General features: G+C 49.6%; 1 protein-coding gene across 4 annotated transcripts in view; it reads right to left on the bottom strand.

The window, feature by feature from the left end:
- Window positions 1-3102: 3102 nt before the first annotated feature.
- The window catches only part of MYLK (myosin light chain kinase), a 202622-nt gene continuing 186603 nt past the window's right edge, over window positions 3103-19121 (bottom strand). For all 4 annotated transcript variants that reach the window (XM_066575314.1, XM_066575316.1, XM_066575317.1 and 1 more), the window contains 5 exons: window positions 18465-18617; window positions 17932-18055; window positions 11213-11342; window positions 8509-8637; window positions 3103-8431 (listed from right to left, as the gene is read on the bottom strand). In XM_066575314.1, coding sequence (XP_066431411.1) covers window positions 8163-8431; window positions 8509-8637; window positions 11213-11342; window positions 17932-18055; window positions 18465-18617 — 805 coding nt within the window. In that variant the 3' untranslated portion in view covers window positions 3103-8162. The remainder of the gene's footprint in view (window positions 8432-8508; window positions 8638-11212; window positions 11343-17931; window positions 18056-18464; window positions 18618-19121) is intronic.

Below are 19121 nucleotides of genomic sequence, written 5' to 3'. Positions count from 1 at the left end.
ACTAGAAGAATGTATCAAGTGGGGTACCACAAGGCTCTGTCCTGGGCCCAGTGGTGTTCAACATTTTTATAAATGATCCGGAAGAGGGAATTGATGGGAAACTGATCAAATTTGCAGACGACACAAAGCTGGGAGGGATAGCTAACACTAGGGAAGAGAGAGAGGAGTTAAAAAGATCTGGACAGTGGGCAGCGACTAACAAAATGGTATTTAACAGGGAGAAATGCAAAGTCCTACATCTAGGCAAGAAAAACACATACAGAATGGGAGGAATTGGGCTAAGCAGCAGCACATGTAAAAAAGACTTGGGTATACTAATAGATCATAGACTGAACATGAGTCAACAATGTGATGCAGCAGCCAAAAAGGCAAACACAATTCTGGGATGTATTAAGAGAAGCATAGAGTCTAGATCACGTGAGGTCATTATCCCCCTCTACTCTTCTTAGTCAGACCTCATCTGGAATACCGTGTCCAGTTCTGGGCACCCCACTTTAAAAAAGACAGAGGAAGAAGAAGGAAGAAGAAAAATAGGAGGAAGAAAAAAGCAGGGCATGGGGCACAGGATAATGACAAGATGACACTTGGGGTCAGGATAATGACACATTGATACTTGGGGTACGGTACAAAGGGACACTGACACTTGGGGAACATAATAATGACATGCTGACACTTTTGAAAAGTTCCCTCATCAATACTACTTAGTTTGAGACAAATTGGAGCAAGTTCAGAGAAGAGTTACCAAGATGGTGAGCGGTCTGCAAATCATGTCCTATGAGGAACGGTTAAAGGATCTGGGAATGTTTAGCTTGCAGAAGAGAAGGCTGAGAGGAGACTTAATAGCTGTCTACAAATATCTGAAGGGCTGTCACAGTGCAGAGGGATCAGCCCTATTCTCATCTGCACAAGGAAAGACTGCAAGCAATGGGATGAAACTGAAAGAAAGGAGACACAGATTAGATATTAGACAGTGAGGGTGATGAATGAGTGGAACAGGTTACCACGGGAGGTGGTGAGGTCTCCTCCAATAGAAGTGTTCAAACAAAGGCTGGACAGACATCTATCTGGGATGATTTAGTGATCCTGCACCGAGCAGGGGGTTGGACCCGATGACCCTGGAGGTCCCTTCCAACTCTACCATCCTATGATACTTGGGGTATAGAACAAAGGCACACTGACACTTGGGGGGCAGGATAATGAGACACAGATATTGGGGTACAAAATAATGACAGGCTGACGCTTTAGGGACAGGATAATAACATGCTGACACATTGGGCACAGGATAATGGCACACTGATATTGGGGTACAGGATAATTACACACACTTGAGGGACAGGATTGTGACACACTGATACTAGGGGAACAAGACAAGGACATGCTGCTGCTTGTGGGACATGATAATGACACACTGACGCTAGGGGGATAGGATAATAACCCACTGACACTTGGGGTACAGGATGCCATACTGACACTCTGGGGGTGGGCAGGATAATGACATGCTGATACTTGGGGTACAGAATAATGTCTTTTCTGATACTTGGTGGACAGAACAATGACACGCTGTCACTTGGGGGACTTAATGACTTGCTGACACATAGGTGACATCCATTGAGGGTATTTGTACACCTTTAGTCCTAATGTATTGAGTTTCAATCATGTGACAGAGTTAGTGAATTTCTGGGGGGGGGGGGGGGGGCTTTCGCTCTGCAGGTTCCACGTTGCGTTGATTGGGTCATTTCAGCCGAAGCCGTTGTGATGTCTCCATTCCCTGATAGGTTGCCTCCAGCAACTTCTTCATGTCCAGGAATGGTGAAAGTGGTTGCTTAGGAAGCCTTTATCTATGTCTTGGTCACGGGTAGTTCCAGGTTTGCGTGGGCCCTCGTAGTAATTATAGGCCCGCTGTGCCCTCCATCACGCTTCTACAGCAGTTTCCATTCTCTGCTTTGGCCTCCTCTGGCCAGGTTTGTGTGGAAGGACACAAGTGGCTTCATGACATCATGTCACCCCCTGCCTGAGAAGATGCCGGAGAGCAGAGCAGGGAGATCTTGACTTTCTGCTGATGTCATAGTTAATTTTATCTACATCTAAGATGTGGATACAATTAATTTCAATGGAAAGGATTGGATGGATCCCACCCTGGATTGGTGTCTCGGTGGGATAGGGGACTTGACCAGTTTTGGCAGATGCTGACCAATCTGTGGTTGTTGCCTTCGCCATTAATCACCACAGCTAACACATAACGCCCACATTAGACTTTAGGAGGAGGTGTATTTGCCTAACTATAGACAGGACCCTGGCCATAGCCACAAAAAAAAAATCTCCATTCTTTACACTGCAGGCTGCATCCAAAGATTCAGTGAATAGAGCAAAGCAAAAACAAGCAATCTCAGAGTAGTCTGATACTGAAGTCTCGCTCTTCCATCTGTCCCCTTCCTCCCTACTGAATATGTATAGTATGGAAGGGAGTGCGAGTGCATCCGACTACAGGGAATATTTGCAGTCTGTTACTATAGAAACACATTTTAAATCAAGACTCTTTACAAAGTGGCTTCCCTTTTCAGCAGAGAAACGGGGCAGCTCCTGATCTCCTCTCTAGTAGAACACCTAGAACACTGTGCACATTTACATGGGGGCAATTATCAAATATCTACGGGCAGCTTTGCAAGAGAAGGGATAAGTGGCTGCTAGAGTCTTTTACAGACACCGATCTGGGTGACATAAAAGTTTTAAAGGCATGTAAATCCAAACTAAGCCCCTCTTTACCTGAGCATAGGTCCATAGACAGACTCTCGTGAGGGAATCCTGCTGTGATCAGACCACGCAACTAGCTAAAATCTCTGGTCTGTAGCCAAATTAAAGGGCCAGCATCCAGACTTCTGTATGTAAAGTTCAATCACTGTGTGATGAAAAGTTCTGCAACTTTATAATAGACTTTTGCATCAATTACTTGACAAGAGCTCTGCAGGCTTGGAGAGTATAAGAGCATTTTTGCCTATAGCTCATACTTCTGCTTTTGACAGCTGAGGGTTTGTTACAATGTTGCAGTCTGTGGCCAAAAGATGCTATGTAGTAAGTGACAAAAAAAATACAGACACCTGGAGGTCACCTGTATAGGAAGCATGCTTCGTGCTAGACTTTATTTATAATGTGACCAACCACACCTATAGTGTTCTCAGCTCCGGCAACGGTCAGACATGACAAACAGAAGAGAAAGGACGATGGAGAGGTAGAAAGAAGGAACGAGGAGGGAGGAAAAAGAAGAAGAGGGAGGAAGGAAAAGGCCGGAAGAAGAGGGAGGAAGGAAAAGGCCGGAAGAAGAGGGAGGAAGGAAAAGGCAGGAAGAAGAGGGAGGAAGGAAAAGGCCGGAAGAAGACGGAGCAAGGAAAAGGCCGGAAGAAGACGGAGCAAGGAAAAGGCCGGAAGAAGACGGAGCAAGGAAAAGGCCGGAAGAAGACGGAGCAAGGAAAAGGCCGGAAGAAGACGGAGCAAGGAAAAGGCCGGAAGAAGACGGAGCAAGGAAAAGGCCGGAAGAAGACGGAGCAAGGAAAAGGCCGGAAGAAGAGGGAGGAAGGAAGAAGTGAGAGGAAGAAGAAGGAGGAAAGAAAAAAGAGGAAGAAGAAGGAGGTAGGAAAAGAGAGGAGAGGAGGAAGGAAAGCAGAGCTAGGATGAAGGAAGAATAAGGACGAAGATGGAATTTGAAAGGGAGAAGAAAAAGAGGAACAGGCAGAAGGAGGAGAGGTCATAGGAAAAGGATGGCGAGTGCATTCTCATCACAGCATAACAAGTACAGTATGGAGATGTGGGAAAACCTTTGTTCACTGTAAAACTTTGTCCTTTCATGGATACAGTGACAGTCGGCGGCTACCGAGCTACCCGTCTGACATGACGCTGTTAACCGCGTCTGTGCCACAATAAACTGTCGCTCTACATGTTAGGTTTAGGATATAATCTAAAGGGCTCATCCAGTCTCCTGTCATCATTGCATCATAAAAGTTCTGAAATTTTCTATGACTACAATTTTGGGCACCGGTACTCAAGAAGCACATATCAGAGCTTGAGGGGGTTAAAGGGTATCAAAAGTGGGGTTATTTCGTTTAGAAAAAAAGACAACTGAGGGGCGACCTAATAACTATGTATAGATATATCAGGGGTCAGTACAGAGATCTCTCCATCATCTATTTATACCCAGGACTGTAACAAGGGGGCGCTCTAATAACTATGTATAATATATCAGGGGACAATACAGAGATCTCTCCCATCATCTATTATACCCAGGACTGTAACAAGGGGGCGCTCTAATAACTATGTATAGATATATCAGGGGACAGTACAGAGATCTCTCCCATCATCTATTATACCCAGGACTGTAACAAGGGGGCGCTCTAATAACTATGTATAATATATTAGGGGACAATACAGAGATCTCTCCCATCATCTATTATACCCAGGACTGTAACAAGGGGGCGCTCTAATGACTATGTATAGAAATATCAGGGGACAGTACAGAGATCTCTCCCATCATCTATTATACCCAGGACTGTAACAAGGGAGCGCTCTAATAACTATGTATAATATATTACGGGACAGTACAGAGATCTCTCCCATCATCTATTATATCCAGCACTGTAACAAGGGGCGCTCTAATAACTATGTATAGAAATATCAGGGGACAGTACAGAGATCTCTCCCATCATCTATTATACCCAGGACTGTAACAAGGGGGCGCTCTAATAACTATGTATAATATATCAGGGGACAATACAGAGATCTCTCCCATAATCTATTTATACCCAGGACTGTGGCTGTAACAAAGGGGCACTGTCTATGTCTAGAGGAAAAAAGTTTTCTACACCAACATAGAAGGGGGTTCTTTACTGTAACAGCAGTGAAACTATGGAACTCTAGGCCTGAGGACATGGTGATGGTAACCTTGATAAAAGAGTACAAGAAGGACCTGGAGTGTGATAATATTACATGTTATATTACTGATTAGTCAGAAGGGTCGGTCTTCCGGGGATTGTTCTGATTGCCAGATTGGAGTGGGGAAGGAATTTTTTTCCCTAAAAAGAGGAAAATTGACTTCTATTTTATTGGCGTTTTGTGCCTTTCTCTGGATCAACATTGGAGGATAATAGACTGAACTGGATGGACATATGTCTTTTTTCAGCCTTACACACTGTGTTACTATGTGTTCCTGCTAGCGTTGTGGCTTCAGTTATTCCCGACACCCATTAACCCTTTCCAATCCAATTTGTATCCTGGTTTTCCTAGGGGGCTTACTCTTTTTTTGCCATTATAAAATGGCGCTATCTGCAGGCTAAAGCCAGTACTGCATGAGGTGACACGTTGGATAGGTTCCGACAGCAGAGGGGCTGGCAATATACAGTAAGAGAACTCTGACGGATGTCTTCCAACATCAGAGGTGTACAGCCTTAAATCATAATGTCTTTAGACAACAGACAGTGGATTGGAAAGGGTTAACTTACAATGGAGCTTCTTTTTTACAGGAATGCTTTGTTTTGCCACAAACTACGCTGGCCACCTGAGAGGAGGGACTCTGACCTCAGTGTGAGCAGAGGCCGATACAGATCAGGCCCCGCCCAGGAAGGACACCATTATGGCACATTTGTATATGTCCCACCCCTTTGAGGTGAGGAACGTTAGCAGGTATGGTCTGCCATCAGCCCGAAATGGAGTGGACTGACTGCGGCTGCATTATAAGTGAGCACTGGGTGGAATCTGTACAACACTTCTCACAGCTGAGGGTTGGTTACAATTGTATTCGTCCTTTCAGACTGGTTAATAATAACCAATGGAAACGCTCGTATCATTTTCCTTTATCCAGGCCAAGCATTGGCTTATGGGGACAATCAATCCTAATTACAATTGTTGATTCACATGGGAAGATGATGTGCGGCTCGCTGGAGGTCAGCTGAAGAACGAGTGTTCCATCGCTGGTCCTTTTACATGGCCTGAATGCCAGGCGAACGAGCATCCAGAGGAACATTCAGGCCTGATGATTGGCCCATGTAAAAAGGACCAGAAATGTATCAAAATATCCCAAACCTCTCTCCTGTCCTGATAGTTTGTTACAATGTATCAGTGCAGATAACATGTATCAGCCTGAAGTCCAGGATGTTTGCCTGGACTGGATATAACTGTAACGAACCCTCAGCTGTGAGAAGTATTAGCTTTATAAGTATCAGCCTCTGGAAAGAAACCACAATGTTCCCATTCACTGACAGCAAGCAGAGATTTTGAGTACGGTGAGGAATAAAAATGTAAAATCTGTTGGAAAGTTGCATACCTTCTCATCATGCAATGAAATAAAACTTTATTTCCAGGAGACTGGACGCCGGCCCTTTAAATAACCCTATAACATGAATGTCCAAGAAGACCCCCAGTGTCCTATAAATTAGTCTTCCCTGCAGCGCTGCATCCTGCTGAGGTGGCGTAACTCTGTATCATTATCTCAGGGTCCTTCCATGGCTCCTTCAGAATAGAGATCATATTTAAATGGGTCTTCCATCCCATTAGACACAAGTGTGATCAGTTGGGGTTCAGCCACTGGCCCCACTGGTGTCAGGAATGAGGGGGTCCAGGTCCCCGCTCACGTTGGACAGATCGCTGTGACTAAGAGGTCACTCACTGAAATGAATGGAAGATACAGAAACAAATCAGTGGGTGCTATTGTGCGTGCGTCATCTCCATATCCTCCTCTACCTACTGTCACTTACAGCAAAAATATTGTGTTACGACCGTGTGCGCAAAATCTGTACAGGATGAATGCAGGGAGGCTCCTCCCATCAAGCTCATATATTGCACACGTATTTCTATACACACAGACACACACACACCGTGCGGCACAACATGTCGACGCCGGGGTCACCACCGACGCCAGATATTAGATTCCCCAGAAAATAAAACAACAAGGTGCCAATGTGGTGAAAGCGAAGTGTAAGCGGAGAAATCCTCCAGAGAGAAGGCCGATACTGGGCGCAAAGCAGCTTCATGTATCCCAACAATAACCGTCATCGCTAGCCGAGGATCTGTATACATTTACACAGCTGGGGGACAGGACCATATGGAACTGCTGGAGCACTACAACGTTCAGCATGCCCGGCTGTGGAAGTTAAGCGCCTGCAAGCAGCAGGTGCCCCTGAATCCTCCATGTTCCTGCACAGTGCAGGCTGGAGGGGGAGACTCGGCTGTGCCCCCCGATTCTTCTCTAATTGCTGGGACTTTAAATTGGTTCTATATGGGGTACAAGTGGCTCCTGCGCTGCATATGATGGCACATTATCAGAGCAGACCGGGCAGACAAGGATGCTTGCACCGGGCTCAAGAACACTGCAGGTGCCAATGCGTTACATTAAGGAAGGTTCAGTCTACGCAGAATACATGATGAGTGTTGTAATCAACAACCCCCAACAAGGGAACTACAGGGGGCTTGTTCTGATTACCAGATGCAACCATTTGCATCCAACTACTTAAATGTGCAACACTTTATCCCCCCATATACGCCCCATTCACACTATTACAAAATATCCCGCATATATGCTGCATTCACATCACAAGGTATCCCCTTCATCCACACTATTACCAGGTATCCTCCCATATACATCCCATTATCTCCCCAATATACACTGCATTCAGACTACAAAGTATCCCCCCCCCACATATGTTCCATTTTCACTACAAGTAACCCCCCCCCACCCCATTTACATTCCATTCACTCCATATTGTATACATTGCACTGATATCATGTTGTATCCTCTCCACATTGTATCCAGCCACACTCCATGGATCACTCCACATTGTATCTGCTGCACTTGTGTTACATTGTATCTGCTCCATTCACACCACAGTGCATCCACCCAGCACATGGTATATGGCTGCCCATAAATCTTTCCCTCCTCGCTCATGTGTAGTCAGATCTGGTTCCCCTCTAGAATGACAGATCAGAGTGTTTATTCTGCATATAAGGAGTGAGCAGTGAGAGAACTCCCCCGTTGTGGGGTGTTACAGGCGGAGGACGTGGTCTTCAGACAGTGGTTGGAATATGACTTCCAGCTTCTTTGAGTTGAGTGTCTTTCTGGGATTTGGGTGGGAAAGTTCCCTTATAGTTTGTGGCAAGAAATTAGTCCCATACAGAATATTGATTCACTCCTCTTCCTCCTCTTCTTCCTCCTCCTCTTCTTCTTCTTCTTCTTCCTCCTCTTCCGCCATCACTTCCACAAGTAGCTCGGCGGTGCAGCTCGCCTCGCCCTGGCTGTTGGTGGCTTTGCAGGTGTATTTGGCATCGTCATCCCCACAGACTTCAGAGATGGTCAGAGAGCAGTTGCCGTCCTCGTCGTACTCGATCTGGAAGTGACGCGACTCCTTGATGGGATGTTCGTCCTTGTACCAGATCACCTCTGGATCAGGATGCCCTGAAGAAAGGAGAGAAGGATCAGCAGGTGGCACATACATGGCATACACCCCCACAACCCGCAACCCTAAAGATCACCTTCAATCCTGCAGTCAAATCTGGCGGCGCTGCCCTCCACGACCTCAATGTCCATCATAGTCCTGGTGAACATCGGCTTTTGGGGAGGTCGCTCTTCAGATACAGACTCCAGGAAAGCCTGGTTGTCCTCTGAAAGAAGCAGCAGTGTTACGATACCAAAACGTACAGAAATATCCTACAGCTTGCCGGAAATCAAACGCTTCCACCAAGAGGGATAGTAGACGACTGAACCAAACCTCCAGATGTGAGCAAACCTCCAGCTGGAACATCTACACTGACGTGCCAAAACCCATAGTAGAGGAACTAATATCATGTAGGACGCCTTTAGCCCGGAGAAGCGCAGTAACTCGACCTGGCATCGATTCCACATTTGGACAGAAGATGTCTGGAGGGATGCTGAGCTGTCTATATAGCCCCCCACAGCTCCGTGCTGTTTGTAGGGGAAGGATCTCCGGTGTGAATGGACCTCTCCAGAAAGCTCCTCCAACCTATTCTGGACAACTTGGGTCTGATGGCCCGATGCATTATCCTGCTGGAATATTCCATTATTGTACGGAACATTAAGTCTATGAAGGGCTGTAAATGGTCACGAAGCAGTGATACATCGTGGGCACCAGTCAATGACGTGTTTAGGTGGACCAAAGGAGAACCCATGCCATGAGAACACCCAACACCGGTAAGAACCACCACCAGCCTGCACAGTGCCTCGTGGACAACTGTGGTCCATCGCTTCATGGGGTCTGGGCCACACATGAATCCTGCCATCAGCCCGAAACAATTGGTACCGTGACTCATCAGACCACCCTACATGTTGGGAGTCCTCTAGGGTCCAATTAGGAACCTCACAAATCCAGCTATGAACAGACCTCCAGCTAGGGCAGGATTGGCGCAGTGTCTGGTGCTGTGGTGATAACAGAGGCTCTCTGGCGGGTTATCTGCTCCCATATCCCATGGAAGCTAAAGAACGCTGCGCTGACCTGTGGGATCTGCATGTGGGGCTCCTGCATTGAAAGTGGGTGGGATTTCTTTTGGAGTCGTTTGCCTGTTCCCCCGGTAAATTCTAGCCAGATGCTGCCGATTGTGATCCTTAAGCACCCATGGGCGGCCATTGTGCTGTCCAGTGTGGGTCTTAAAGTCTTCTAGGACGTATCCCAGCTAAGCATGTGACACTGTGGATCGAGGAATGTTAAATGCCCGCAACTTCATAAATGGAACGTCCCACCCGTTTGGCACCCAGTATTACATCTCGTTCCAACTACAATAATTCATGTCTCCTTGCCGTGAGTCCACCCTCGCTCACAAGATACCACCTCTCAATTTATACAGGTGGGGGCGCTCCCGAGTGTCATTTCATCATCAATTTACATACTGCTATCCAAGAACTTTTGGCACGTCAGTTATATATCACATTTCCATCAATGGACTTTCTACAGAAGGGATATTTCTGGAACTTTTTCATAGACTTTGGGTTTCAATGCCCTAATATCTTCAAGATCTTAGCTTGCTGTCATTGAATGGAACATCTTTATTTACATCCAAACCTAAACTGGAGAGTCAATGGAAGTCAATGGAAGTTACACAAACCGCATAGCACAGCAAGCTACACTGTTTCCATATATTTGGAGCAGCGGATATGGCATAACTAGCTGAGCTATGCAGTTTATGTAACTCCAATTCACTTCTATGGGAGTTAGGGAATCGCCTGCCTGCGATCAGCTGTTTCATTCATCCAGGACACCTCATAATTAGCAATGTTCCCATTTCTGCCATATTTAGCTGAGATGGGAACGCCCCTTTAAAACTCATCACTGGTGATGGTTTGTTACAATGTATCAGTGTAGACAATCCTCTGTGAGCAGCATAAATCTCACTCGTTTGCTTTATGCTTCAATGTATAAGTGCAGGCACAATGTATAATGTAGACTGGATGCAGCTGTAACAAACGCTCAGCTGTTTGAAGTGTTAGGTCTGTGAAGGTTTTCAGGATCTGGGTGTAAACACAATTCACTGTCAACAAGCAAAGGTTTTGAAAATGGTAAGGAGCGTAAAAATAAAGTCTGTTAGAAAGCTGCAGACCTTTTCGTTATACTGATGAAGCCTGGCAACTAAAGGCAATATAGGAGCGCTGGCGGTAGCTGCTGGTGCTCGCTGATAGCGCCCTTAATGGAGCTTTGTAGAAGGCAAATTTATGCACCTTTCTAATAGACTCTGACTTGTAATGCCCCAATATTTTCAAGATCTCAGCTTGCTGTCTATGAATGGAACATCCTTATTTACATCCAAACTTAAAGGACTTTTCCAGGCAAATACCATTGATGACCGATCCTCAGAATAGGTCATCAATAGTTGATCAGCTGCGGTTCATCATTTGGGATTCCAGCCAATCAGCTGACAGGCACCCGCTGTCTGCACCACAACACAAACAGTATGGCCTCATGTCCACGGGCAAGTCAGATTCCGTGGGCAGGAGCCTGCAGCAGAATCCCACTTTGCTCATGGCCAAGGATATTATTTAACCTGTTCCGGGTCTGTGCGGGTCTTCTGCGTCCGCAAAACAAATCCACATGCTTACACTATTTCGTGGTGCCCATGATTCCCTGTGGGTTGCTTGATTTGCGGATCTCTAAAAACATTGCCCCCTTTCCTGAACCGTGTATAAAACACAGGAACCTTCCAGAGTGCCCTCCAGGGCATGGCGCCTCACCTTCACTGACTTCGGCTTCTGTGGACAGGGGGCTGGTTGGGCCACTACTAGATGACTTCCTGCCGCTGAGCCCAGAAATCATAGCCATGGATGACAGACGTCCGATAGCGCGCACCGCGTTCCCTGTTTTCTGGAAGAAAGACGACATTTTGTGATTTCCTCTCTCATCCTCGAATGTCCTGACCTCACGTTACTATCAGTGGGACCCCAAAAAATACAATGCAGCAAAGGCCCAGAACCCCAAAAGGAGTAAGGAAAGGACCTCCGAATGTATCAGCTTTCAGGATGTCATTCTGTATCTTACATAAACAGATATTTTTGGTATAACTTACCGTAAAATCTCTTTTCATCGTGTTCATTGGGGGCCACAGCCAGACCATGGGATATAGCCACTGCCACTAGGAGGCGGCACTTAGCAAACAGTGTTAGCCCCTTTCACCGGCTATATCCCCCCTGCAGGCACTCAGCTAATCAGTTTGTATGCAAGCAGTAGGAGTGCGACAAAAAATACATCTTTACATCCAAAAAACATATAAATAAACATATAAAGTTCCAGGCACCGCTACTTCAAAGTAAGGGGAGGGTGCTGTGTCCCCCAATGAACGCGACGAGAAAGAGATTTTACGGTAAGTTATACCAAAAATATCCGTTTCTCGTCCGTATCATTGGGGGCCACAGCCAGACCATGGGACGTTCAAAAGCAGTCCTGAACGAAAACATGGCGCGGGTTACTTACAGAATGGTCCCGAGCAGTCAGGGGACCACCGCCTGTAGAATCTTTTCGACCCAGGGAGGTGTCCGCTGACGCATACGTATGGACCCTATAAAACTTAGAGAATGTATGCAAGGAAGTCCAAGTGGCTGCCTTGCATACCTGCAGTGCTGAGGCCCCGTGACGAACCGCCCACGAGGCCCCCACCGCCCGAGTGCAGTGGGCCGTGACCCGGGAAGGAGGCGAGTGCCCCTTGGCGCGGTACACCTCTGCCATTAGCGTTCTTATCCACCCTGAAATAGTCACCTTAGAGGCTGCTGATCCTTTCCGTGGCCCCTCTGGAACCACGAACAGCGTCTCCGTCCACCGAAAGTCCTTGGTTCTCGCTACATATATCCGTAAGGCCCTAACCAGGTCCAGTCAGTGCAGCGCTCTCTCTCTCTTGAATGTACCGGAGCCGGACAGAAAGATGGAAGAACGATGTCCTCATTAATATGGAATGGTGAAACTACCTTCGATAGGAACTCCGGGACTGGTCTTAGAACCACCTTGTCCTGGTGGAACGTCATAAAGGGCGGCTCAATCGACAGGGCCGCCAACTCGGATACCCTTCGAATTGAAGTGATCGCTACCAAAAACACCACCTTCCAAGACAAAAGTCGCAGCGGGATCTCTCTAAGTGGTTCGAAAGGATGTGACAGTAGCGCCTCCAAAACGAGATTGAGATCCCACGCCTGAGTGGGTGGCCGAAACGGGGGTGAAGCATGGGCGACCCCCTGGAGGAACGTCCGCACTACCAGACTATTTGCAATTGGCCTCTGAAACAGCACTGAAAGAGCCGACACCCGCCCAGTTTCAGCCCTGATTCTAGCCCTGTCTGCAGAAACGCTAGAATATTTGCCAGCAAAAACTGCATTAGCTGGATGTGCCTGTCCTCGCACCAGCCAAAAAACGTCTCCAGACACGATGGTAGATCCTAGATGATGCCGGCTTCCTGGCCTGTATCACTGTCTGGATAACTCCTTCCGCGAACGCCTGTCTTTTTTTAATATCTCGGTTTCAACAGCCACGCCGTCAAATGACGCGGCCCTGAATTCGGGTGGAAAAGGGGTCCTTGGGACAGCAGATCTTCCCGCTCTGGCAGCCGCCACGGTACGTTGGCCAGAAGTTCTATGACGTTCGCGTACCAGGCTCTCCTTGGCCAGTCTGGTGCTACTAGGATTACCAGCCGCCCCTCCTTCCTGATTTTTCCTAGTACCCTCGGAATGAGAGGGAGAGGGGGAAACACATAGGGCAGGCTGAAACCTGCCCATGAGATGACTAGTGCGTCTACTGCCACTGCCTGTGGGTCTCGTGACCGGGCCACAAACGGGCGTACCTTGTAGTTCAGTCTGGACGCCATCATATCCACATCCAGGGTGCCTAAACGCCGACAGAGTGCCTGAAAAACGTCTGGGTGCAATTCCCACTCGCAGGGATCCACCATCTCCTAGCTGAGGAAATCTGCCACCTAGTTCTCCACTCCTGGGATGTACACCACAGAGATGGACCGCAGATGCCTCTCTGCCCAGCCGAGTATTCCTGATACCTCGCCCATCGCTCTTGCACTCCGCGTGCCCCCCTGATGGTTGATATACGCGACTGCCGTGGCGTTGTCCGTCTGGATCCGTACGTCCTTTCCCCTGAGACTTGGTCCGAAATGTTGGAGAGCTAGACGTATGGCTCGCAACTCCAAGGCATTGATTGAAAGTTTCGCCTTGCTAGGGGACCACACTCCTTGTGTTGACAGCCTCCCCAGCATCCCACCCCAGCCGAACCGGCTGGCGTCTGTGGTTAGTACCACCCACTGTCCTGGAAGCAGTGAACGACCTCCATGAATTCTTATGGGATTCAACAAGCATTTCAGGGCGGCCTGGACCCGGGGAGTTACTACAATCCGCCGATCCAGAGTCAGTAGCGACCTGTTCCAGCGTGACAGAATGAAGTGCTGGAATGCCCTTGAGTGAAATTGTGCGAATGGTATAGCCTCGAAAGATGCTACCATCAGACCCAATACCTTCATGCAATGCCTGGCGGTTACCAGCCTCCCCCGGATCAGGGACCGCACGTTGCTGATGAGCGCCTCTCTCTTTGGTTGGGGAAACTGAATCTGGTGCTTCCTGCTGTCGAACACCATCCCCAGGAATTCCAACCGCTGCGTCGGAACTAAACAGGACTTGGTTGATAATCCACCCCAAATCCTCCAGCGTCTGCAGAGTAATGCGCAGGCTCTCGAGGTTGCTGCTTTGACACGGCGCTTTTATCAGGATATCATCTAGGTAGGGGATGGCTACCACGCCTTTTGCTTAGATCAACGCCATCACTGCCGCCAGAATCTTCGTGAAGACTCTCGGTGATGTTGAGAGTCCGAATGGTAGAGCCGAAAACTGATAATGTCTCCCGTGGACCTCGAAGCGCAGGAACCTCTGATGAGACTCGCGAGTCGGGATATGCAGGTATGTATCCCTGATATCCACAGACGACAGGAACTCCCCCGGTTCCATGGATGCAATTACTGACCTGAGGGACTCCATATGGAAATGTCTTGCTCTGAAGTAGTGGTTCAGCCGTCTCAGATCGAGAACTGGCCTGACCCTGCCATCCTTCTTGGGGACTACAAAAAAGTTTGAATAAAAACCCCGTCCGCGCTGACAAGATGGCACCGGCACCACTACACCCTGCGCCAGCAGGTTCTCTATCGCCAGAAGAAACTGCGCCGCCCTTTCCGGATCCTTTGGCACCCTGGATCTGAAAAAATGATCTTGTGGTAATGCCGCAAACTCGATTGCGTACCCGACCGAGATGACCTCCTGTACCCAGGCGTCGGATACGTGGCTCAGCCATACTTCCCGAAATAGGGAAAGCTTGCCCCCCACCCTGTTGAAGACGGGTGGGGGCTGACCCTCATGCTGAACTCTTTGTACCTGCGCCCTTGGGAGCTCTTGCCTGGGACCGCCAGGCTGGCCTAGCCTTAAAGAAGGGACCCTTCCCTTGATCTGTTGGGGCCCTTCTAGCCTGACACCACTGACCCGTTGCAGACCGGGACGTAAACCGGCGAAACGAGCAAAAAAAGGGCTTTTTCTTTGACGCCGCTCTCTCTCCCCTTCCAGGAACCTTCGGAAGGGAGGTGCTCTTCCTACCTGTAGCGTCCTTAAGCAGGTCGTCCAGTCTGGTCCCAAAAAGCTTTTTGCCCTCAAAGGGAAGTTTAGTAAGAACCCCCTTTGACGATGCATCCGCTGATCACCCCTTTAGCCAGAGGGTCCGTCGCGTAGCTATCGACAATGCAGAGGCCTGGGCCACAAATTTAGCCGCGTCTAAACTCGCCGCACAGACAAATTTTCCCGCTTGGATAATATTGTCTGTGGCCTCCAACAGCTCGTTGGGTGGAGCACCTGCCAGGATATCCTGACGAAGCTGTTTTGCCCAAGCCACGGAAGCCTTGCTCACCCAGGCGGAAGCGAAGATGGGCTGCAGGGCGGTGCCCGCCGCCTGGAATGCTGATTTTGCCAAGGCGTCCAGCTTCCTGTCTTGCGGTTCCGTCAGTGCCGCGACCTCAGCTGAGGGCAGCGTGGTACCTCTTGACAGACGTGAAACGGGGGGGTCCACTACTGGGGGCACCGACCACTTTCTCACGAGGTCCTCCGGGAAGGGATACGTGACCTCCCAGGATTTTCCTGGATGCCTAAATCGTTTATCCAGAATTTCCCATTCTTTCTCTAGAACCTCTTTAAAATCTTGATGAGAAGGAAAAACCTGATGCGAGCGCTTCTGACGCAAAAAAGACACCGTCACTGGTGGCGTCTCTTCTGGCGCATCTGCTACCTGAACTGTGTCTTTAACCGCTACCACCAGGCTGTCCATTAACGTGGCCAGTCTGGATACCTGTTCCTCATCAAGATCAGAGAGAGATGATACACATGGCCGTTCGTCCTCCTCCAAACCGTTACTTCCCCCCGCAGAAGACTGCGGCTGCTGCGCCTGGGCTGTAGCCTGAGATGCTGAAGAACATGAGGCCTGAGAGGGGTCCGGATGGGACCTCGCCGACCTCGCCGTATACTGAGACCGCGAGGAGTGCCTGGACCCATGATAAGTATGGGCCGACTCTCTGGAACCGTGGGACCCGTGAAATGACTCCCTAGAGCGGTGGGACCTGGATGACTTTCTGGACCGGCGAGACCTATGGGAGACTTCCTCACGGCTGTGGGATCTCCGCCTCTTATGCGACATTCCCCGTGAACGCTCAGGGAAGAACGTCTCAAAATCAGACTGTAAGCGGCACAATATAGCCGCTGACGAGCTGGCTAGGCCTGAAACTGCCGCGGCAAGGGACCTAGCCCACTCAGGCTTGCCTGGCTGGTCCACAGGGGCGGCGGGGGGCACCGGGGTCCCTGGAGTCGACCGAGCCGGAACACAATTTACACAGCGGGATTCCGCCTGACCGCACGGAAACTTAGCGTTGCACCCCGCACACGCATAAAACTTAGCCCTCCCCATAGCCTGACTGGAACCCTCTGGCCTGGGGTCGGACATGGCACTATCCACAACCCACACCGGTGAAGGAGGGGGGGGGGGCGGCTTCCTCGTACTGCTGCAAGTGAGTACCTGCAGGGAGGATATCCCACAGGGAAGTGCTGCCTCAGCAGGGCTTAACATGTCCCGCGGCTGTTGTATCCCAGCTGGAGCTTCTGTGTCCTGACGGCACGAAAGGCGGCTTCTCTCCGGGCAATGACGCTTAAAAAGCGAACCGGCGCTGCTGGCCACTGGCACTGCTGGATACTGGCACTGCTGGACGCTGGCACTGCTGGGCACTGGATACTGGCACACTGCTGGACACTGGCGCTGAGCACTCTGATACCTCACAGCAACTCCACAGAGAGAGAGAGCAAACGCTGAAGGGGCAGCCATCTTTCCTGCAGGACCGTCCCCTTAAATCTCCCGCGCGGCGGGAGTGGGCATGGCCTGTCCCGGAACTCTGGCTGCGTCACTGGAAGTGACTATGCCAGCAGAGAATGGTGTTCCGAGGACGGCGCCCTGCCCCCCGGGACACCGCTGAAATCTCTCAAGCCCGTGCCGCGGCCCCCGCCGCTGCTAGCCGCTAGTGCAGCTGCGACTTACGTCCTGCCCAGAGGCAGAACCCTGCCATGCCTGTTGCAGCCGCTTGTGCCGGTGTCCTGCCGCCTCAGCTGCCGCTTGGTCCCGACCTGCCGCTTGGGTCCACCGCTGCCTGCCGCCGCTGATACCTGCCGCCGCTGCTGAGCTGCATACCTGTCTTAGGTGAGCTACCTTGCCCTCTCCAGAGGTCTTCACCCTGATGTGCTGCTGGTAGGACCATCTAGGGGGGTTCACCACAGCCGACCTGCAAACCCTGGGAGCGATAAGGGGAAACGCCGGGGAAGTCCTCTTCATCCGGGTCACGCTCCTCTTTCTCCCTGTCTGCACTCCAGCAGTGTTCCTCCCTGCCCTCGCCGTCCAAGAGGGGCGCCACTCCAGAGGGGGGGAACCCTAATGCTGGCGGTCAGCGACTCCAGTACACAGAGGCAGGGTCGTACCACCTTTTCTTCGCTGGGTAAGACGCCGCAGTGTGGCGGGGACACCACCTGCCTGCGTCTTCCCCGGGAGGACAGAAAAGCTAGGGAAAAGCCCCGACTCCCCGTATTTCGGCCATAAAGTCCCTTCTGGACCTCACGCGTCTGCCTCCTGCAGACACTAAGCTAAAAACTGATTAGCTGAGTGCCTGCAGGGGGGGATATAGCCGGTGGGAGGGGCTAACACTGTTTGCTTAGTGTCGCCTCCTAGTGGCAGTGGCTATATCCCATGGTCTGGCTGTGTCCCCCAATGATACGGACGAGAAATTAGATATTTGCTACAAGATATGGGGCAGGATCAGGATTAGCAGGGACATCCTAGCTGTAATGTAGGGGGGTCATGTGCGGCTGTATGGATATAATGGGAAGTACCGCCATATTACCTGCCACTTCCGCCGAGCCATGTACTTCTTCATCCTGTCCTTGGACAGTTTCTTGGCCTCCATGGTGCTGGTGTCCTGTTGCAGCCAGGTGTGGTGCAGGCACTCAGTGCAATTCAAGCGGTTCCTGTAAAGAAATAACAGTAAATAAGCGGGAGGTTGGCACCGACTGCTCCGAAATCCTTGAGATGCATGTGCCGCCTCTGGGTAATACAAACAAGGACAGGAGCGTCATCAGCTCACCATGTAAACCTCTTATACTCTTATGACACCAGTCAAATCCAGAGCTGCACTCACAATTGTGCTGCTTGCCACACTGCATAATGCACTGACAGGAAGCACCGCTGCATTGTAGGTGATTAACAAAAGGACGAGGAACAATCTACCAATCACAATGAGACGAGTGACGAGAGGTGAGAATCAAGCGACCCTTATCGCATATCACCAGTAATGCGGTCACCTACTAACATACAGTAGTAACAACCAAACCCCTCAGTGATGACCCGATCCCTCCGTAACACTTATGGAGCATTTACTTCATGTCCTTCTTCAGGAGGCTGCTGATGAAGTTCTTGGCCTCTTCCGAAATCTCATCAAAAGCCTCATCATCAAAGTCCCAGGTGGCGGAGGTGACGTTGGCTAAGGTCTCATTATCATTATCGCCCATGAATGGAGACAAGCCGCTCACTCTGTAAGAGAAGCACAGAGATGGCAGGGGTGAGGACACGGATCTAGTCACTGACTGCTAACACGTATGAGCCATATGTCATTAGCATAGGATGTATGTACTACTATATACTGGGTGGTAGGAGCGCGGGCATGGATCTAGTCACTGACTGGTAATATATACGTGCCATATATCATTACCGTAGGATGTATGTACCATTATATAATGGGGGGCAGTAGTGCGGGCATGGATCTAGTCACTGACTGGTAACACGTACGTGCCATATATCATTACCGTAGGATGTATGTACCATTATATAATGGGGGGTAGGAGCGCGGGCATGGATCTAGTCACTGTCTGGTAATATATACGTGTAATATATCATTACCGTAGGATGTATGTACCATTATATAATGGGGGGCAGGAGTGCGGGCATGGATCTAGTCACTGACTGGTAATATATACATGCCATATATCATTAGCGTAGGATGTATGTACCATTATATAATGGGGGGCAGTAGTGCGG

This window comes from Eleutherodactylus coqui, chromosome 8 (genome assembly GCF_035609145.1).
Source record: "Eleutherodactylus coqui strain aEleCoq1 chromosome 8, aEleCoq1.hap1, whole genome shotgun sequence".
Taxonomy (NCBI): domain Eukaryota; kingdom Metazoa; phylum Chordata; class Amphibia; order Anura; family Eleutherodactylidae; genus Eleutherodactylus; species Eleutherodactylus coqui.
The sequence above is the reverse complement of the archived record's forward strand: the minus strand, read 5'-3'. Positions and strand labels throughout refer to the sequence as shown.